The 22,436-nt window shown below is 45.8% G+C and overlaps 2 protein-coding genes and 1 pseudogene across 4 annotated transcripts in view; all 3 read right to left on the reverse strand.

Moving 5' to 3' along the window:
* The window catches only part of Pdia4 (protein disulfide isomerase family A member 4), an 18,417-nt gene extending 5,468 nt beyond the window's left edge, over positions 1-12,949 (reverse strand). The window contains exons 1-6 of the mRNA XM_021189526.1: positions 12,653-12,949; positions 7,807-7,978; positions 6,645-6,850; positions 5,295-5,433; positions 2,465-2,670; positions 2,191-2,349 (exon numbers count right to left, since the gene is read on the reverse strand). Coding sequence (XP_021045185.1) covers positions 2,191-2,349; positions 2,465-2,670; positions 5,295-5,433; positions 6,645-6,850; positions 7,807-7,978; positions 12,653-12,740 — 970 coding nt within the window. The 5' untranslated portion in view covers positions 12,741-12,949. The remainder of the gene's footprint in view (positions 1-2,190; positions 2,350-2,464; positions 2,671-5,294; positions 5,434-6,644; positions 6,851-7,806; positions 7,979-12,652) is intronic.
* Positions 12,950-17,086: 4,137 nt separating this feature from the next.
* Positions 17,087-17,590, reverse strand: LOC110317166 (annotated as a pseudogene).
* A 355-nt stretch (positions 17,591-17,945) lies between these two features.
* The window catches only part of Znf786 (zinc finger protein 786), a 12,045-nt gene continuing 7,554 nt past the window's right edge, over positions 17,946-22,436 (reverse strand). For 2 of the 3 annotated variants that reach the window (XM_029535689.1, XM_029535688.1), the window contains exon 4: positions 18,325-20,373. In XM_029535689.1, the coding sequence (XP_029391549.1) occupies positions 18,341-20,373 (2,033 nt within the window). In that variant the 3' untranslated portion in view covers positions 18,325-18,340. Of the gene's footprint in view, positions 20,374-22,436 lie in introns of all 3 variants that reach the window. The other variant, XM_021191158.1, reaches the window with a different exon arrangement.

Genomic DNA, 22,436 nt, shown 5'->3' on the forward strand with positions numbered 1-22,436 from the left:
CAGGGTTTCTCTGTGTAGCCCTGGCTGTCCTGGAACTCACTCTGTAGACCAGGCTGGCCTCAAACTCAGAAATCTGCCTGCCTCTGCCTCCCAAGTCTGGAACTAAAGGCGTGTGCCACCACTGCCCAGCTAGGAGCCTGTTTCAAAGTTCAGCACAAATGTAATATCTAAGTCTTCCATCTTAGAATTTGTCAGAAATACAAAAAACACATTCACAGAAATTTACAACTATTTGTTTGGAGCATAGTCTCCATCTGTCTATGACAAGCTGCAAACTGGAACCTAGTACGACAGCACCTCACATGCAAGTACCACACGCCCCGTGACTTTACACTGAGGTTTCATACCTAGTGCCCTTTACAGAGGTTTCAAGCTCTTGTCCCAAGATTAAGAACTCTGTATTTAGCCAAATCCCTGGCTAGGCTGGACTTTCCCTTGTTGGGCATTGGGCTATGCACAGTCTGGTCTCCAGTCCAGCTGAGGTCTGAACCCCGGAGTGGTGATAATTCACCTACATGGCACCTACATAGGCGTTCCCTCATGTCTCCTGGAACTCTGGCTCCTGTCGAAGTTACCACCCCCACAGCCCTCACAGGAAAAGCATGGTTAGTAGTCACGTACACAGTGTCCCAAGCTTATGACCTTCAAGCTACACTCCTCTTCAGTTACCTAGCAACAGTAAAGATAACAGCCCACCATAAGAGGGGCTGCTTGGCCCCACCTCGCTCTAACCTCTCCTCATCCTCTCCTCTCCTTTCCTCTCACTCTTACTTTCTAGCCTTTCCTCTTTCTCTCTCTTTCCCCTTTCTCTCCTCTTGGCCATGGCCGGTCTCTCTCTCTCTCTCTCTCTACCTTCTCTCCTTTTTCCCTGCCTTTCTACAATAAAGCTCTAAAACCATAGACTGTCTCTGTTCATCAAGGCCCGCTGCGCTTGGACGATGGGATAGGCTTTCTCTTAATGAACCATTTTTAATCTCCTGATGGAAGGCCTTCCTGTGTTCCAGTCAAGGCCCAGACTAAGGACTCTCGCCTGTGTGGGAACCTCTCTCCCTAAACCCTCTCTCTCCCATAACCCCGGGGCGACAGGGTGTCACCCTGGGGCCCCCAGTCGGGAGCTACCCCCTGTCCACCCCCCATCGAGTGGGGTCAGTGGCTTAGATGCCTACCTGGGGCCGAGTAGAAAGCGTCTGGCAGCCCTCCCGAATCCCCTTGCCCAGAGCATAGAAGAACTCTGGCCATATTCGGGCTATCCTCCCTCCTCCCTCTTCCCTAACCCCCTTAGTTCCCACATTCCCTGGGTAAATTCTTCCTGATTAGTCAAGAACAGATGATAGTTAACTAACCAGTGAAGACTAAAGAAACATGAATAAAACTGAGCTCTTCTCTAAAGTGATGACAAACAGCAGACTGCACTGGGTACAGCTCACATCTTTAATCCTAGCACCTCAGAGGTAGAGCTGGCAGATTCTGTGAGTCTGAGGCCGGTGTGGTCTACAGAATAAAACCAGGGCTACACAGAGAGGTCCTCTCTCAAAACAAACAAACAAATCACCAGCCTGAACTGAAAGTATGTACAAATGTTGCTATGCCATGGAGAGATCAGCACAAGGTGACAAGTGACATGCTGAAAGGAAACTTAGTAATGAAGTAGACTACACTTGTGCTGTGTGAAGGGGGAAATGAGGAAAAGGTGGCACTGAGGATCCTAAAACCCACAAACACTGGCCTGATGGAGCCAGCGTGTGAGCACAGCATTAGTTAACTACCCAGGGCCAGACCCTGAATCCAGGCCCAAGTCAGAGCTGGTGTCCAGGGTCAGAGCTGTTCTTTCTAGGAGAGGAGGAAGGCAGACAACCTGAATTAATGTGACTGTGGGGTAGGGAGACAGTGCAGCTGGTCTTACATTTAGCATGTGATTATACACTCCACCAACTATGACAGCCACAAGGACCTGACCCCCAGCCTCAGCACAAGGCTGGAAAGCTAATGCCCACAGGCACTCCCTTGGTTCTTCCACCAAGCATTTGCTACCCTGATACACTCTTATGGAAGAGCATTTGCTGTTTTGGTGGTGCTAAGGTTAGAGTCTAGGACCTCATGAATACTAGCCAAAAACCCAATCGTTATGTTAATTTTATGCCAAACCGCCTACTTCCCCCAAAGCCTCAGGAGTATGGCTTACATACTCACCAGCATCCTGATACTGCAAGTAGGCCGAGTCACCATCTCCCTGAAAGAGCCCAATGATAACTACATCATCTCCATCCTTCAGGAACTCCTGGACCTGCTTCAGGGTCAGAATCTCCTTTGAGGGAGGCCCAGACTGCTCAATCATGTAGTCAACAATCCCTAGGAGCAGAGCACACGTCTGAGGAAGATCCTTGCAGCTGACCACATCCTCTAGCTCCCAGCTGTGCAAAGGACAGTCCCTTTGCACACACTATGAAGAAGGTAGCAGTCATACCGTATTTCTCTCGTGGACCATTGTAGTCAAAAGGCCTTCCTTTGCGGAAAATTTTCAAAGTCGGGTAGCCAGAGACATCAAACCTCTTAGCTAGGTCTGTCTGTTCGGTGGCGTCCACTTTGGCTAAGGGGATTGGGGGAGAGCGCTTGCTGAGTTCCTTGGCAGCTTTCTCATACTCAGGGGCAAGTTTCTTGCAGTGTCCACACCTGCCAAAAGGAAGGCAACTCCATCAGGAATTTGTCCCAGCAGGAACTCACGTATTAGCAGAGGCCAATTCCATGGGCCCAAGGAACTCAGTTACACCCACCAAATCTTGGAATGTCTCCTAGGTGAGGATGACAAGACAGGCCCCACAGGCACGCTAAATTGTTAGAACATGAGATTCCTGCTGTTGGCATTCACATCTGAGAGGCCTGTGTGCGTAGGCAGGAGCACAGCAAACTGGTAGAAAGTAAGACAAGGAAAAAAGCAAGAGAGCCAACGTCCTAAGAAGGGAGAAGATCGTCTTAGGGTCTAGGGACTGTCAACAATATAAATCAGGAGTGGCTTATTGAGGAGGTGACAGCTAATGCTTTTTTGGCCTTATCTAACAACAAGTATAGACTATGGCAACAGATTAGCTGGATTCAGGGGCTGAGAGAGGCAACAATGTGAACAAAGACAGAGGATGAGAACGCAAATTCTTATCCTACAAACCGGAGCAGGGGACAAACAGGAGCACGAAGCCCTTGCAATTAGGATCACGATTAACACAGACTGTGTAGGGGCCACAGTGGCAGATCACATGCCTATCTGACTGGCACCCATGTTTATTTAAACTTTGGCGGCACACAAACCACCAAACAAAACAAACAAACAAACAGACGATCTACAGCATGAGACCCTGATGACTTATACCTGCTCTCAGGTTCTCCCAGTTAACATAAACACTGTCTCCTTCAGGTCCATGTCAAACTCAATTAATTAAACTCAATTAATACAACATGTCAACTATCTGCAAGTAAAGGATAACTCTCATCTTAGGTACCATGAGCTTATAAGGTGCTTAATGAGCTTGCTAGGTTCAATTTGCTACACACAACTCCTGAGTGGTCACTGTGGAGTTGGAGGTTGGAATGAAATGTCTGTCCCCTGTCTCCCATTTGAATGCTTGGTCCCTATTTGGTGATGCTTTTTGGAGCTTAGAGGCTGTACCTTTGTTGGAGAATGTATGTCAATAGACGTGGGCTTTCAGAGTTAAAAGATTCCCACCATTTTCTAGTCCGTTCTCTCTGCTTCACTCTGGTGGGCCCTCAGCTTCCTAGCCCTGCTGCCAGGCCTGCACTCTGCCTGGTCTATTATCTCTCTGGAACCATAAGGCCACACAAACTCCTTTTATAAGCTGTCTCTGTCATGGTCTTTCCTCACAGCAAATAACAGTAACAGTCATAAACCAGAATGGGTAGGTGACCCACTAGTACAATGTCCTGTCTCACCTAGAATGTCAGGCCTCCTCTATAGCAATGTAAGGACTGGCATCTCTTCAGCCCTCAAGCTGGGTCAAAAAGGTGCCACTGCCTTATCTGCTCCCAGGTATACCACATTAATTCCTTCTTTCTCCCCCAGTTCGTTTTCCCTTTTGGGCATCCGTTTCATCTGTACACCCAACAATGAACAGATATAGTGGGTTTTGCTGCAGAATCCAGAAAGCCAGTTTTGGGTTCACACAGGCCCTGCCTGTGCCAGGGCAGACTAGCTCCTTGCTATGCATCAGCCACAGCCTCTGCCTGCTGATTCTAACAGAACAAACTTCTTTTTCTTGCTGACACTCTGGGGCCTCAACCATGCACACACTTGAAGGCACTTTTATTTTATTTTATTTATTTACTTATTTATTTTTTGGAGACAGGGGTTCTCTGTGTAATCCCGTCTTTCCTGGAACTTTCTCTGGAACCATAAGGTCACACAAATTGTGTAGAGCAAGAAATTTAGTCTTTATTCTAGTGACTCACCCAGGCAAATGCTAAGTTGGCTCAAAAGTCAGAGGAATGAAGAATTCGCCAAGATGCTGCCTCAGACTGTTTCCTGGGAAGTCCAGTGGCTCCCACAGTTATATTCATCTCCCTACAAGTCTTTTTCCATCCAGGGGTGGTAAGACATGCCTGAATTCTAGGACTTGAGAGGTTGAAGCAGGATACTGCTCCAAGTTTGTAGGCCAACCTAGGCTACATAACAAGGCCAAGAATAAAGTCACGAGAATAAAGACTAAATTATGAATTGTGGATGTGAGCACTGGGCAAGAGTGGTTGGGTAAGCCTTTAATCCCAGGACTTGGGAGGCAGAGGCAGAGGCAGAGGCAGAGGCAGAGGCAGAGGCAGAGGCAGATGGATCTCTGGGAGTTTGAGGCCAGCTTGCACTACACAATTTGTGTGACCTTATGGTTCCAGAGAAAGTTCTTAAGAAATCAAAAAACAGGCTGGCAAGATGGTTCAGCAGGTTCAGCAGGTCAAAGTGCTTGTCATGCAAGATTGACAACATGAGTTCAACTCCCCAGAACAAAAAATGGAAAGAGAGCAAGTATTCCACAAAGCTGTTCTTTTACTACCACACATGCTGTCACACACACACACACACACACACACACACACACACACACACACACACACAGTAAAGTTTAAAGCGAGGACCTGCTTCCTCCCACGTACAGCCCTCCCATGGTTTCCCTTAGTCCCAGATGCTGCCTTAACTTTGCTCTGTATTAACCTTGCTGGCTGTGCATTGCAACCTTCAATGCTTAGCAGAGTTCTGAACACTCATTATCATAGTATCATGAAAGTGACTGTTAACATACCACGGGGCATAGAACTCCACCAAAATGATGTCTGCATTATTTACGACATCGTCAAAGTTATCTTTAGTCAATGAAAGAGTGACTTCAGGTGGAGGTGTCCAATCAGGCTGGGAAACTTCTCTGACTTTGGCAACAATTTCTAAAAAATAAAACAACAGAAAAACATGAGACTCAATGTCTGACCAGGACAGACCTCTTAGCAGCTGCTCCAATGCCTGCTGCCTCTCACCAGGCTCCCCACCGCCTCTGAAACCCTGAGCAAGGACCTCACCAATTAAATGTTTTCTCTAAGAGTTGCCATGGTCATAGTCTCTTCATAGGACCAGAACAGTAACTGACAGATACATAGTGGCTTGAGGCACTTGCCACCAAGCCTCAAGACCGGAGATCAATCAATCCTCAGGACCATGTGGCAGGAAAACCAACCCCTATAAGTTGTCCTTGGTTTTCATATATACACCGTAGCATGCCCATAATCACCACCCACGCAGATTAAAAAATGTAATAGTTTTGTGGCTTCACTTCAGAAATGGAGTAACTGGAGTGGAAAATCATCCTTAAAAATAAAGAGACTAGCCAGGCTAGTGGCATACACCTTTAATCCCAGCACTCAGGAGGCAGAAGCATGGGGATCGCTATATGAGTTCGAGGCTAGCCTAATCTACCAGCAGGGCTACATAGTAAGACCCCGTCTCAAAAGTTAATTAATATAAATGAATAGATAAATGGGCCAAAGCTGCGGAGGTAGTACAAGTGGTAGAATGTTTGCTTATCATATAAGTTACTCTAGTTTGATCCCCAGCACAAAAAATAAATAAAAATAAAAAAAATAAACAAGTGATTCTTAGGGCAAGGAACTGTAAATTTTCCTCTTTACTACAAATATCACCAAAAGCCAAGGGGACCAATCTTCACAAGTTCACTATACAAACTGCCTGCTCCTGCCCACACCCATACCCAGAGACCCTGAGCCAGCTTACTAGGAAACAACCATTTATTAAAATTCACTCAGAGGGGACGCCTCAGGGACGAGGTGCCTACTCTAGCTCCTAGACATACAGCTCGAAAGGTTCCAAAGCAGACCAGAAAGTCCGGTATGAAAGCTGGGTGCCTATTACCTTCATAGTTTTTCAAGAATGGCTATGTATTCAAACGAGGGTGGGTAGACATGCATGCCAAGGACTTAAGTTGTTAAGGCTTGTCCTCCGCTAAAGGGGACCATTTGTATGCGTGAGAGAATGTGTGTTTTTTCTTTTAAATGCATATATACCGGTGTATGGAGGCCAGAGGTCAACCTTGAGTGCTGTTCCTTAGGTACCATTCCCCAACAGCTCACGTCCTGGAGCTCACCTTCCTGGGTCCTGGAGCCATCATAGTCAACAGCCTGTCCCTTCTTCAGGATCTTGATGGTGGGGTAGCCACTCACATCAAATTTGCTGGCTAGCATGGATGATGAGGTTGCATCGATCTTTGCAACAGCAATGGGAGGGTCATTATCCTTCAAAGTACTGGCAATTTTCTCATATTCTGGAGCAAACTGCTTGCAATGTCCACACCTGAGAAATTTAAGGAAGAAGAAAAAGAATTACCTGTATGCAAGGAGATTGAAATCCAACAAAACGTTCAAAAAACGGAGGTTTTATACAAAGACTTATAATTTATATACCATACACACAACAAATTGCTTTTGCAATTAAAAAAAAAAGCATAAAATAACTGATATATAATATACAAATAAAACCTCAAAACTGCTAAAAGGATCCCTTATCTTATAGAAAGTAATGGTTTTAAATCATGTATTAGATAAATAATGTAAGACTACCTCAGGAGTGAAACAGAGAGAGCACAGAAGGAAGAGCAAAGAACAGAAGGGACTATGAAATGCAAAACAGCACAAGAGAAGTGGGAGGAATTTAACAGTTTCCATGCGCGAAAGCATGAGGGGTAAAACAGGAAAAGAATTTGTATCTGCTTCCCCAGAGCTCTGTACAGAACAAAAATAAACAAGAAAATCACCCCATGGTCAGCAGCCTGCACCTGGAGCTGCCTCTGCCAGCCTGTTCAGAAACTATGATTACCATTCTATGGTGGGGGCTGACTAAAGGCTACCTAATGCCAGCCGGGAGGAATGGGTCTCCAGTTTCCAACATCCTGACATCAAGTTGAAGTCCTAGAGCTGGTGAGACGGCACAGCAAGTAAAAGTCACTTGCCACCAAGACTGTAGATCCTAGTTCTAGCCCCCGGATCCACAATGGTGGAAAAAATGACTCCTGTAAGTTTTCCTTACTTCCACAAGCATGCTATAGCACATACACAAAATAAAATAATCAAAAATGCAATTAATAATAATAATAATAGCAGCCCCATCTCAAAAAACAAACAGAAAGTAATAATAAAATAAAGTAGTAGGAAAAAATGGAAAAGCTGGAGCTCTTGTGGTCAGATCTTCATTTCAGCTGGGGCTTGGATGGCCTGAGCCATAAATTGTCCAGCTGTAAGATCTATGCTTACCATGGTGCATAGAACTCCAGTAGCACTGTATCTTTGTCAGCCACAAAGTTATCAAAATTTCCATCATTTAAGACCCAAACACCATTTTCTTCCTTAACTTCCAAGTCATCTTCCTCTTCATCTTCTTCCTCCTCCTCTTCCTCCTCAGTGGCATTTTCTGTTTCGGAAGCATCTGACCAGAAAAGACCCATGCTGGTTAAGAAACTCATGATTTTCTCCTTTACAACTATACCAGAGGCCCAAACTCTTAAAACAAGTCATGATGGCCGTATATCCTTACCCCACAGATCCCGTTCCACCTCTGTAAACTATACTTACATTCCAAGTAGGAACACTGATGTAGCATCGTGGTCATGCTATGGAGTCAAAGCCCATTGTCCTGCCGTTTTCTAGAACCTCAATAAACCTTTCCCAGTGACACTTTACCTGCCCGTTCCCTCCAAATGTGCAGATACCAAGATTTACTCTCTGGTACACACATAAATTCTACTTCTGAAAAAGCTGTGTCATTCCACTTCATATTAAAAATATCCCACAGGGCTGCTCCTTCAGGAGACAGCTGGAAGGGAAGCATGCTTTTCTTAGAAAGCCAGCCTTGAGTAATACTCTGAGAGGAAAAGACTATGAAACAATGACAATTTTATAGACTTAGGGAACCAATCTGCATCAAATACACAAAAAATTATATTTTGTTGGAATTAATTTCCCCCCAGAATGCAAGAGAGTGTTATTGTGTTAACTTTTAAGTTGTTCTTTCCAAACTGCATGAAACTCTGGGTCTCCCTGAGGAGTTTCTCCATGGACTGTCATGGCAGTAAGCAGATCTATGTGCAGCAAGCACACTATTCCTTTTACCTGGAGCCAGAGTGTGTCAAAGGGCCAATTGTTTTCTCAGGAGCTCAGTCAACAACACTGCCGGTTACTGTCTGGGACTGAGTGCACTCAAGGCCTGAAACCTGTTCCCAGGATCCTGGAACCTCTGAGACTTGTGGAATGTATGAAGTAACCCAATACGGGCTCTATAACTGTGGGTACATAAAGACCCGAGTTTCACCCACATGTCCCTCATACTACTCTTCTACAACGCTTAAGTTCTGGGGTTATCAGGTTAGCTTTGATCATTATTAACAGACTTGACCAATCTGCAAAATCATTACAAAAATCCTAGCTGTCTCATCTCTACTACTCATATCTTACTCACTTCCCCCACTCTCCGCAGCCTTTTCCTGCCTCACACATCCTTCCCTCAACTGAGGCCTACATTGTACTTTTGTTAGAGTAAGAGAAATAACTCTAATGTGCCCACTTTCAGAATAAAAACCAAGCTGGCTTGGGCTTCTCTTGCCCACTGCTACCTCCTTCTAGGCACCATCAAAACAGGTGTTAAGGACAGAGAGGAATTAAGGGGACAGGCTCTAAGGTATTCAGGAGGAGCAGAGTAGAGAAGATGTGGGTCCCTGATTGAATTTAACAGTTGACAGTACAAGGGTAGCTAATTACTGCATGGTTCCATGATGCATGTTTTTTGGACAACTCCCTAGGGAACAGAGGACAAGCTTCCTCAACAAGGTTTTGTTCACATCTTTCCAGAATGTTCAGGAACTGAGGAGACGGGGAGGACATACATACCACATACAGAATACAACAATCCTCTGCTCCGTGGCACTCAAAAAATGGTGCCTAGTCTACTGACATACTTTTTTTAAAGAACCAGAATTAAGTCATAATACACAGTTTGTTGATATTGATTAAAGCCAAGCGGCTGCTGTTCCAGGAGGGCTGGTGATCCAAGCTTCGTCCCTTACACTCACTCTGGATCCATCGGACGGCATCCACTCTCAATCGTGACTGACAATCCACACCATATGTACTGGTATTCACAGCAACCAATTCTTTGGGACCCTCAGTATTTAACACTAAGTTCACCAAGCCCAAGGCTGCTGGAACTTCAAGAGCTTTGCCTACTACAACCTAACAGGAAGCACCTACTGGCCAATGCCGGGACTTCACGTATGTTACACAAGTAGGCCACTCATCACAGTGGCTTTTTAAGAGACAAACTGAATACTTCCCACTCCCTAAGTGATCCGCTGGATGCAAGGATGCATTGCAACTTCTGCCCGGTGGCCACCTACCTGTGCATTTAGGAGGCTGGAGAGGTTAGGTAGGGTTTATGGTCATCCACATTCATCCTGGCTGCAGGCTATCTGTTCTAGTCAGGGACTAGAGAGAAAGCACTATGAAATGTTATCCCCTCTTCAAGCTAGGGAATATGGCTAGGAGAGGAAGGGAATCCTGATAGTCCACCCAGTTACAGGAAGACTTATCCACACAGTGAAAATAACCCAGCCTGGTGGTGGTGGGCACACCTTTAATCCCAGCACTCAAGAGGCAGAGGCTGGAGGGTCTCTGAGTTCAAGACCAGCCTGGTCTACAGAATGAGTTCCAAGACAGGGCTACACAGAGAAACCCTACCTCAAAACAAACAAACAAACAAAAACCCAAACAAACCCTAAACAAATAAAAAGAAAAAAAATCAGAAAAAACAACCAAAAAACCTGAAACCATGCATGCTTGGTTATCTCAGATCGCATTTTTAAAATTCTAATGTGAGATTTTATTTCTGAGTATTTATTTCTGTTTTTAAATTTTTATTTTAAAAATTATGTGTAAGTATGTGCACATGAGTGCAGGTTCCCAGAGGCTCTGTCCTGGAGCTAGAGTTACAGGTAGTTGTGAGATATCTAATGTTGGTTGTTAGGAATCAAACTCAGGTCCTCTGGAGGAACATAACATACTCTTAACCACGGAGCCATTTCTCAAGCCCTCAGGACTGTTCTGCTGTGATAAAGATCAAACTTAGGGTCTTGCACACTTGAGGTAACTGCTCTACCACTGATTTACATCTCCATCCACTAGTTTCTTTCTTTTTTTTTTTTTTTTTTTTTAACTCTATCTACGATCCCCTGATTAGACTTCACTTTTAAAGTCAAACATTCTAGCTTAGAAAAACATATCCAAAACTTCCGAGTAACTTCTGAAAGGGTGCGATCTCTTTTGGCATAAACCAAATGAAACATCTCACATCCTGTCTACAACCACTGAACAACCCTGATGATGACTGCATCCCTGACCGGGCCAGGCACTGGTACTTACTTTCTGCAAGGATGTCCCCACTTCTTCAGCAAGGCCACACTTCACCTTGCCGAGGAGCTAGTACTGGCTGGACAAATGATCATTAGGCCAAACTCAAACAGTAAATAGTGAACAACAACAACAAAAGAACGTTAACTAGTGCTCAATCACGACAGATGATACTTCGTATGGACCAAGCACAATGAGTGAAACTGCATTCTCCCCCGCTTTGCAGTGCAGTACCTTGCACATGCTAGGTAACTGATATAATACTGCCAGCCCTACCAAACCTGAGAACCTAGCCTGAGAGGGTTGTCTTTGGCCCAGACACCCCAGGGATTCCTGGGTTCACCAAGAGCAAACACTCCCCCAGAGACAGCACCAGTGACCCAAAAGATACACCACTGGCTAGTCTAAACAACCTTTGAAATCCACTCACCCAGGCCTCTCAAGAAGTCACACTTTTCACACTTCCTGGCATTTTAACCCCTGCACAGAGGCAGGCAGAGCTCTTGGGCTCAAGGTCAGCTTGGTCTACATGATGAGCTCCAAGCTACATAATGAGACTCCCATCTTAAACAAACAAACAAACATCACCCTAAAACAGACCACTGTCTCACAACTGAGTAGTTTTTAAACACGTTCTTAAAGTATACACCAAACTACAGTGGTTCTCAAACTTTTCATGTGCCGCCCCCCCCCCCAGTCTATTCTGCCTTGAAAAGTAAAAAATTTGCTTAAAATGAAGACTCTGCCCTCTTTCTGTTTCAATGTACTTTGGGTCTCTATAAGAAATGAGCCCTCAGTCAGTTTGGACAAAAGTGCCAAGATATCCTCGTAGGTAGGACAGATAGTTGGCCTCTTTCAGCAGTCTCTTCATTTCTACTCTTTCCTACCTGGGCAAAGACTCATAAATCAATGATCCACAGGAATCTTACTCAACCTAGGAGTATAAAGTTCACATTCCCCCTACACACTAAACTTTAAAAATGGGGCTTGTTTATATTAGACTAAAGCTAGTAGGCAACAAGTTAGTGGTTAGAAGGGTTAAGGAAAGGTGTCGATCAGACCCGTTCTCTAGGAACAACGTTAACTAGTACTTCCCAATTTCAAAGTTCTTATGTTTTCGGTAGAGGATTTCGAAGAAAGGGTGCGGGCGTAATGTCTAGGAGTTACACGTACTGTTCCTACTAGAATACATTCATCACCAGCCTCGAATCTCAAAGCACAGTGCAGCGACTGGCAAAAAAAGGGGCGCTGAATAAAATGCTTGTATAAGTAATGGCAGCTCCAGTTTCCATAAAAGACGAAAACAAAGCCTGAGTTATATCTACTTCTTGACATAGATGCCCAGTGTCTGCGACTGCCTCTTCCAGGTCCTACTAGCGGCCATCCCGCCTCCGTCTCGTTTCTAAAACCGGTTTTGGAAACGAGAACATTTTACTCACCAAAGGGGCAAATCTCAGTAGTGAGGGTAAAGAGACGAGTTGCTAGCCAGGCACTCGGCACGTCCCTCCGTGTCCTAGTCTCCAGTAGGAACTAATGAGGCCCACACCCCTAGATTCGGCACTACATTGAAACTCCATTAAGTTCGCTGCTCCCGGGTCACTAATTCCGCAGGGGTGTGAGCGAAGCACCCTGTCAGGCCCCAGCAAGGTTTGCAGCCCACGCGAGCTGCTCCCACCTAGCTCCGGCCCGCCCTCCCGCTCACCTTCGTGCGCATCTCCGGCGCTCGCAGCGGCCAGGAGCTGTGTCAGCGCCAAGAGCAGGACCAACAGCCAAGCTTTCCGGAGCTTCATGACTGGGTGCAGAGCTGGGCCTGAAGACACCGGCCACCGCGGAGCACTCCTCGACCTCCCGAGCGACGCCGGAGCGCACCAAAGCCTCCAGGAAGTTCAGGCCGGTGATTGGTTAGAGGCAAGGAAGCCGCGGCCCGTCCAATCCCCGCACGAATCAGGGCGAGAGCCGTGGCGCCCCGCCCACACCGACCCCGCCCCGCTGCCTGAGCCCTCCGCGCGGGCGCGCCCCTCTGCTTGGCGTTTAAAACTCCGAGCCCTAGCGTGAGGTGCCCCCTTCTGATTGGCTGCGCCGCGACCACCAATCACGGGCTGCCACTCGGTTTGCTTGGAGCGCCCAGGTCCGGAAAGAGTGAGGGGGAGAACAAAGGCAACCAGCCCTGCACAGGGAGGCGGGGCTTGAGCACTCGGAGGGGAGGGATTGGTTGGGAGGCCTGCTCCCTTTGGCCAAGCTTGGCAGGAAGAACACGTGTAAGAAACTCGGGGAAATGGTGAGGTGCAGGTGTAGGCTCATCCGTCTGGGTCTGTCCTTGTGCCGGAAACTAAAGTGGACAGAACTTTTGGGAAAAAGTGAGATCAGAGATCCTGCCTCTGTCCCTATGGTCTTTGGCGTCATGTTTTTTCTGTTGAGCATATAGAAGTTTGAGTTTCTTTCCTGGATATTAGGTTGGGAGAGGTATATGAAACAGATTAGTTGATTCAGAGCTGGGTGTGCTGACTCCACTTCTGTGGAGACAGAGACCCATGACTTTTAGTGATATCCTGTCGCAAAAAAAAAAAGAAAAGAAAAATTAGAACTTGAACTCCATGACTAAGTCTATAACTAAGTTAGATTCTTGTCTGAACATTGCCTTATATTATGATTTTCTGGGGGAAAAGAGAGATAGAGAGAGAGAGAGAGAGAGAGAGAGAACCAATCTAGCGGTTTACATCTAGAAATAACCGTGAGTGTTTTGGAGAAGAAACTAGGTTTTCATTCCAGAAAAGAAAGCTGTACTGGCATTAGGTTTAGCACCTGTGGATTAACATCTGATAAGACATAGAAGACAAATGAGGCTAAATAAATAAATCTTAGAGAGTCCTGCAGTATTTTCTGATATATACAGGAGGAGAAACTGAGCTATATTTATGACTACTCCCCTGGGTTGTCATTTTCGCACCATTAGGCTAGCTTCCTAGGCCAATTTGAATGTGTGTTTTCTTTTACTCCTGAAGATCTCTCTCTAGAGAAGTAGTCCGTTGGGAGAGAGTCCCTACCATTTACTAGTAGTCTATCTACTAGTGTATCTGTGACAATTCCCACATGCATGTCCACAGTCAGAAGTTCAGATTATATATTTTGAAAACTAATTAAGACCAGACAGGTGCATGACCTACATGCTCTGGACTCATGAGGTTTATGATTGATCTTATCTAGGTTAAACCACAAGAGATGACTGCAGTTTCTTGTATTTTCTGTAGAACTCAGTGATGGTTCTACCTTTTTTATTATTCTGATATAATTCTTTTCTGTAGTCTCAACTACTTTGGAGGCTAACGCAGATCAATTTAGCCCAGAAATTCAAAGCCAAACTGAACAGAGAGTAATGCCTTGTCTCAAAACAAACAAAACACACAAACCTTTGATCTCTCATCCAACACAAAACAAAAATATCTCCATTTTTTTTAACTTTTATTATTTTATGTGTAAGAGTGTTTTACCTGAAAACATGCATGTGTTCCATGTGTATATACATGCATGATGTATTCAGAGGTTAGAAGAAGGCATGTATATTTTCCAGATTTTCTGGAGCTAAAATGTGGGTGCTCTATCCTCTCACGTGTGTTTGTTTTTTTGTTTGTTTTTTGTGGGGTTTTGTGTTTGTTTCTGCTTTTTGGTTTTTTTGTTTTGTTTTTGAGACAGGGTTTAAAACTCCTTGGCTGTCTTGGAACTCACTTTGTAGACCAGGACCAGGCTGGCCTGGAACTCAGAAATCCACCTGCCTCTAGCCTCCCGAGTGTAGGATTAAAGGCATGCGCCACCACGCCCGGCTAGCTTTTTAGTTTTGTTGTTGTTGTTTTTGTTTGGTTGGTTTTGATTTTTGAGACAGGGTTTCTCTGTGTAGCACTGGCTGTCCTGAAACTCACTCTGTACACCAGTCCGGCCTGGAACTTAGGGATCTACCTGCTTCTGCCTCCAAGTGCTGAGATTAAAGGTATGTGTCACCTGACCCAGCTTTAGCCCCACATTTTTATTTTTATCTTATTTTACGTGCATAGGAGTTTTGCTTGCATGTATGTCTATGCACTACGTACATGCCCATTGCATGAGGACTCCAGAAAGGGTTAGAACTCCCATAACCGGAGTTACAGGTGGCTGTGTCCCATTATGTGGGTGCAGCAAGTCAAACTGAGGTCTTCTGGAAGAATAGCTGACCGGCCTCTCTTAACTCTCCACTTGTATTTTTAAAGTATGTGTTATGTGGGTGTTGGGTGTGTGCATGTGAGTGCGGGTGCCTGCAAAGGTCAGAAGGGGACACTGGGTCCCCTAGAGCTGCAGTTATAGGTCTCATGAACCATCTGACATGGCTGTTATAAACGGAATTCAGGTCCTCTGCAAGAGCAGTAAATGGTCTTAACCACTGAGCCATCTCCCCAGGTTTTGGTTGTTTGGGTTTTGGTATTTTGTTTGTTTATGTTTGTTTGTTTTTAGACAAGTTCTCACAAGATAACTCTGGCTGGCCTTGAACTCCTAGAAACCAGCAAGCTTCTGCCCTCAGAGAATTGGGATTAAAGGATGGGCCACTAGGCCCACCCCACTTTTTTTTTCCCCCAATCTTACACTTGTAACAACATGTCATGGAAGTTAGCCCTTCTTGGCCTTTTAGAATTGTAATTGCAGACTGAAATTCGCTCTGGACACACCTTCGGAACTAGCTGCTTAGAAGCTGTGTGTGCCTGCTTACTGTGTTCTTTCCTCATACTCAGAGTCTGTGTTCATGGTTTAGAATAGAGTATTTCAGTAGATGCCACTGTAACTGCAGTTCCCTGTAGCTAAATACTGACTGTCTTTGATGTTGTAGGGCAAGATTCCCATTTAGGTTTGCCCAGCTACTGTAACACGGGGCTGGCAACCTGATTGTCTTTGCAGAGGATTGCTCTTGATAAGCTGTTTCTAAGTTCATAGAAATAAAAAGTTGGCTCAGTAATTTCCTTTTTATGCCAAAGGTACTGGCCTCTAATGTTTTTACTCTCACCAGATGAATCAATCCCTAAGTTTTGTTTTGTTCTTAACAGTGCTAAGGACAGGGCTGGTGAGATGGCTCAGTGGGTAAGAGCACTGCTCTTCCGAAGGTCCGGAGTTCAAATCCCAGCAACCACATGGTGGCTCACAACCATCCATAAGGAAATCTGATGCCCTCTTCTGGAGTGTCTGAAGACAGCTACAGTGTACTTACATATAATAAATAAATATTAAAAAGAAATAGAGGACCAACACTGGTTGTCCTCTAACCTCTACGCAAGTGCCATGGCACATGCACTGCCCCCCTTACACAAAGACATATGGAAAAATTAGTAAATATTAAACCAATAAAGGAGGCTGGAGATGTGGCTCATCAGTCAAGAATACTTGCTGCTCTTGTAGAAGACCTGGGTTTGAGTCCTAGGACCCACATGACAGCTTACAACAGTCCATAACTGCAGATCCAGAGCACAGGACACACACTCCTCTATTGGCTTCTATGGGCACTTAATTGCTAAAGACACTATCGTGCAGTCCGATTCCAGAGCAGACGTAAACTTTCTTTTTAATATAAAAATGTTAGAGTTTATTTATATTTCAATGTTTCATTTCTACGAATTCCAATAGCGTTTACTTTTTAATAGCAATACCAAATACTTAGAATACTCTGGCATTTAATAACAAAGAAACTTAAGGAGTATAATCTTCTTAAAAGGTTGGGATTTGGCTCTGTCAAGTGGAGTTAGGTTTGGTTTGAGGAATTTACTATCCACAGAACATGACATGGTTTCTAGATTTCCAATTAAGTGAAGTGTAAGAATCCCTGCCCTGGAAGGAGACCTTCAGTGAGTTGTGTCCTGGCCACGCCTTTAGTTCCAGTACTTGGGGGACAGAGGCAGTGGATATCTGTGAGTTAAGCCAGATCTCTATAGTTCTAGAACTATTTTTTTGCATATTGTGATACCTGCTTTATGCTCTGTCTATTCTTTTGTTTTTTTAAAGATTTATTTCTCTATTTTATGTATATGAGTATACTGTAGTTGTACAGATGGTTGTGAGCAATCATGTGGTTGCAGGGAATTGAACTAAGGAGCTTCAGAAGAGCAGTCAGTGTTCTTTTGTTTTTGAAAATGTTAGCATTTAATTAACCTCCTGTGGCTTCTAAGCCACCAGAACACAGGCACCTCCAACACCCTTAATCTTCTCTTCAGCTCTTCTGCTGAAGAATTTGGCCTTCACGATGACAGGTTGCTTAGGGAGCTTTCCCTTGCCCAGAACTTTGTAGTAGCCTGATCGAACAACATCAATGATGGAGCAACTCCAGTCTTGTTTTTTGCAGCATTGACCCGCGTCTGCTCGCTGACCAACGTCCACAGTTTATCCAGGCTGACAGTTGGGCAGAAGCTCTGGTTCCTCTTCAGGTGGTAATGCCTCATACCAACTTTCCCAAAGTAACCTGGGTGAGATTTGTCAAAGTTGATCCGGTGGTGATGCATGCCTACAGCATTCCCGCGGCCGCCTGGGTGCTTGCGGTGCTTACCGATGCGGCCGTGGCCGTGGCTTACATGGCCCCGGCTTACGTGGCCCCGGAGTTTCCGGGTCTTCCTCAGTCTGGATGGCATGACAGTGGTGAAAGGGAAAAGGGCGCAGTCAGTGTTCTTAACCGCTGAGCCATCTCTCCAGTCCACTCTGCCTGTTCTTTAGTCAGTTACTTAAATATTCATCCATTCTTGAGAACCTTACTTCTGCTTCGAATAGCATCTCCACACCAGAACTCCCAAATCTCTATCCACTGACTCAGCCCCTGATCTGGAGCCAGACCTCTCAACCTTGGTTTTTTGCTTCCTCAACTCAGATTATCAGCATTTTCTTACGACCATGCTACACATTAATTAAGAGTCCCGAGAAGAAATTTCAACAGTCACATGAAATTCAGAGAATTTATCTTACTGGTTTCAAAATAAATGAAACAAAAGCATATCACTACAGAAATAAAATTCACTGTATTTAACCAAATTATAATCTGGAGAGAACAAAAGAGCAGAGCTGATATTAAATAGACCCCTCCCTTCCCCTTTTGTAGCTTTGACAGTGGCTCTGGAGGAATTTCTTTCTGGTTTAAGTTGGGACTTTTGAACTAACTGCTTTTGGGTGAAATGCACCTAAAGTGGTGGAAAGAACAAATACCTCTTTTTACCAAGGGAGAGGATATAATTGGTGGTATTCCAAAAGAGAAAACTCTTCATGGTTTCCCATTGAATTTATATTTTGGATAAGTAGAGCCCCGTTCCTAAAACCCGCTTCCCAGCAGGCTGAGCCACCATTCTTCAGGCTGCCCTGGCAATTAAGCTTTGCTCCCAGAGCCGACGTCCCACCCACCTCAACTCCAGTCAGCCTCTATCATTGCAAACAGTTGGCTAAGCCTTTTCTTAATGTCAGGCTCACGTGACACCTGGCAGGCCTTTGCGTGTACTCGGATGTGTTCAGCCAGTTTGGACTTATAAATGAAGCCCTTTCCACAGTCACCGCAGGCAAAGGGCCGCTCGGGCCTGTGGATGCGCTGGTGCCTGAGCATGTGACCCCTTTCCCGGAAGTTTTTATCACATTCAGGGCAGTGGAAAGGTCTCTCGCCTGTATGCAGGCCCTGGTGGCTGAGCAGCTGAGCCTTCAATCGGAAGCTCTTGTTGCACTTGGGACACTGAAAAGGCTTCTCTCCTGTATGTGTCCTCATGTGCTCCATGAGTTTAGACTGCTTGGCAAAGCCCTTCCCACACTGGCAGGAGAATGGCATCTGCCCGCCGTGCAGCAGCTGGTGTGCCTTCATGTCAGCCTTCACACGGTAGCTCTTGCCACACTCCGGGCACTGGAAGGGTCTCTCTCCTGTGTGTAGGCGCTGATGGCTAAGCAGCTGCCCCTTTAGGCGAAAGCTCCTGTCACACTCGGGACACTGGAAGGGCCTCTCTCCACTGTGGACGCGGAAGTGCTCTGTGAGCTTAGACTGTCTTATAAAGCCCTTGCCACATTCCCCGCATGAGAATGGCCTCTCCTTGCTGTGGATGCGCTGGTGGGCCTTCAGGACGCCTTTCAGGCGGAAGCTCTTGTGGCACTCGGGACACTGAAAGGGCCTCTCTCCACTGTGCACTCTCAGATGCTCACGGAGCTTGCACCGATGGGTGAAGGCTCGGCCACACTCGCTGCAGGAGAATGGCCTTTCTCCACCATGTTGTAGTTGGTGGGCCCTCAACCTGCTCTTCAAATGGAAGCGCAACTCACACCTTGTGCATTGGAAGGGTTTTTCCTCTAAGTGAAGCCGTTGGTGTCTCAGCAGCTGTCCCCTTTGGCTGAAGTTCCTTCCACATTGGGCGCACCAGAAAGATTTCTCCCCGCTGAGGGTTCGGGTGTGTTCTGTGAGTCCGCAATGCTTGGTGAATCCTTGACCACACTTTCTACAGAAGGCCGGTCTTTCTCCACTATGCCCGTGTTGGTGGACATTCTGCAGGCCTCTCGGGCAGAGGCGCTTGTTGCTTTCTGGACACTGAAAGGCTTTTTCTCCTGTGTGTGCCCTGCAGAGACCTACCTGCTTAGACGGTGAGAGGAAGCAGTTGCTACACTCTGTGCGTGAGCGGGGTCTGTCCTCACCTAGGATGCAGCCACACTGCAGGCCCTTCAGCTTGCTACCCAGGCGGCAGCAGTCCTCACAGTCCAGACTGGGGCCTGGATTCTGTCTCGAGGGCATACTGGTGTCTTCTCTCCAGAAGGCTGGCCTCTCTTGAATCTGCTGGCACAGGGCAACACTGCTATCCGTCAGGAAGCTCGCGTCACATTTGGGGTGCTGGAAACAACTGTCCTTGAGGTGGTGGCTTAAAAGGGTATGCTCGCGGTGGAAGCACATTTTGCACTTAGGGCACTGGGATGGTCTCTTCCTTGAATGGATATCTGGATGACTCACCAAGTACTGCTTCAGGCAGAAGCTCTTCCCACATTCGGGACATGAGATGCACTGCAGCTGTTTAGCATCAGCCTGTCTGCTGACCTTCTTCCAGACCCTACATGACCGGCTCTTTGAGTGGCACTTCTGTTGCTTCACTAAGTGATTCTTCTCCCAAGAGTTTTCCCTACAGACTGGACAAGAGTACTGGGTACTCTGCCAAGAGGAAACTCTCTGCAAGCCAGGGAGAGCCCGAGTTCTGTGACTTGAGAGCACTCTTCTTTGGGCAGCCTCACTGGAGCTATGCACCACTGAAACGACAGCCTCACCACAGTGGGTTTGTGCGTTTACGAGACTAATGCCTTCATCACGTCTGAGGGAAGTATCTTCCCTTTCTCCTAAAGCGAGTCCAGAGGAATGCCGGCTCTCCAGAGGACTTAACTGGGAATGGCGTGTGACTTCTGACTTCACAGCTTGCTGGCTACCTGAAAGTGAAAACAAACATTCAGTACATCTTTTATCTATGGCATGACTGCAAATCATCAGAATAATGATGATTAAACCTGTGAGCCTGTGGTGTCAGAGCATCCTGCTTCTGAAGGGAAGCGAAATTTAAGATGAAATTTAAGATCTGTGATTCATATAACGTATGTCAAATAGTCCAAAGAGTTGTTTGTAAGCTCAGGAGCCTGAGGCTGAGACTTAGCGGAACAGGCCCGGGCATGTCCAGGCAGGCTCGTTGTTAAAACATTCCTGGGGCTGCCTGGCTATAAAGATAAAAGAGGAATGCAGGAACATGCCCGGGCTATCTTGGATGAGTCATCAGCCATCTGGCTCCTTCTGCCTGTTGCCCTCCTGACATAGTTTGAAGTTATATGTTAACCAGATGTTCCGCTGACCTAGATAAGCATCCGCCCCTCGGGACTTCTGACATTCTGACTTGCAAGTACTATTCTGCTAATGTGTAATCATTTTTGCTCATGTTCAAATGAGCCAATTGTGTGAAACCGCGCCAATTCCCCCAGCCCCCGACCCTCTCCCTATAAAAACCCCTAGCTTTTGAGCCTCGTGGTAGATTCCTTGTCTCCTGCATGAGATACATATCTATCGGCCTGGAGCTCCGCCATTAAACTACCTCGTGTGTTTGCATCAAGACGGTGTGCCCGTTCCCAAGACTCGAGTGGGGGGGTCCCCGAAAGTGAGTCCTACACTTCCAATAACTACAAGACCACAATATGCGCTTCTACTTTCTAACCAAGATGAATTCGGTAACCATTCGCACAAACTAAACTGAGCAGGTCAAAAGTGAAAAGATGAAAACCTCAGTCTCAAAGGCCGGGTCTAAGGGCGGGAAACAGACTTGGCAGATATGAGTTCCACATGCCCATCATGGAAACCTTGCTATGCGAATAGTGTCTGGGTTAGAGCTCTTTATCCTATAAAAACAGGGAAATGGGACAGAAGAGACAGGTGGTTTAAGACTGCTCTTGTAGAGGATCCAGGTCCTGTTTTTAGCACCCACATGATGGCTCTAATTCCAGGGGTTTCAACTCCATCTTCTGGTCTTTATGGGCACTGAGTGCACCCAGGTATATACACAATACACATAAATACTAAAATAAATTATTAGTGTTTTGTTTTGTTTTGTTTTTGACAGGGTTTCTCTATGTAGCCCATGCTGGCCTGGAACTTTGCTATGTAGCCCAAGCTAGATTCAAATTCAAGACATCTGCCTGTCTCTGCTTCCCAAGGGCTGGAATTAAAAGCATGCACTACCTTCCTTGGCCTAACAAAATAAATTAAAAATAAATAAATAAATAAAAACAAGAAAACAAAACTGCATAAGGAGAGTTGTGAATAAGTTAATGTGGTTCTGGCCATATTGTAGCCTCCATAACTGCTGAACAGTATTACAACTGCAGGAATATCAAACGTTCCATTTTTATAAAAAAAACATTCCTCTTGGAGTCACAATGTATTGGTAGCAAAAATACCCTAACAGAACTCTAACAAATACCATAGTCCATAAATATAACAAATTCTATGATGTAACCAAGGAAGAATCACCCTGAATGTGGATGGCATGATTGTATGGGTTGGGTTCCCAGACTGAATAAAAATGAAAGCGGGGTGGGGGAGGGGAGCACGGAGCACAAGCACTCATTGGCTTCTGGTTCCTGACTGACTGTAAGCACAATGTGATCAGCCACCCAACATTCCTGCCCCCACGGCCTCCCCTACAGGATGGACTGTATCTCTGCAAACAATGAGTCAGAATGAACCCTGCATTTCTTAATTGCTTCTGTCACAGATTTGGCCACAGTGAGAAAAGTAACTAACACAGAAAACTGGAGCAGAGGATTGGGATCACTGCTGGAGTCAACCTGCCCACGTGGCTCTTATGCCATTGAATCTGGTTTGTGGAAGGAATGTGTTAAGAGTATGGCATCTCTAGCCGGGCGTGGTGGCGCACACCTTTAATCCCAGCACTTGGGAGGCAGAGGCAGGCAGATTTCTGAGTTCGAGGCCAGCCTGGTCTACAAAGTGA

Source organism: Mus pahari, chromosome 2, assembly GCF_900095145.1.
Source record: "Mus pahari chromosome 2, PAHARI_EIJ_v1.1, whole genome shotgun sequence".
NCBI classification, from domain to species: Eukaryota; Metazoa; Chordata; class Mammalia; order Rodentia; family Muridae; genus Mus; species Mus pahari.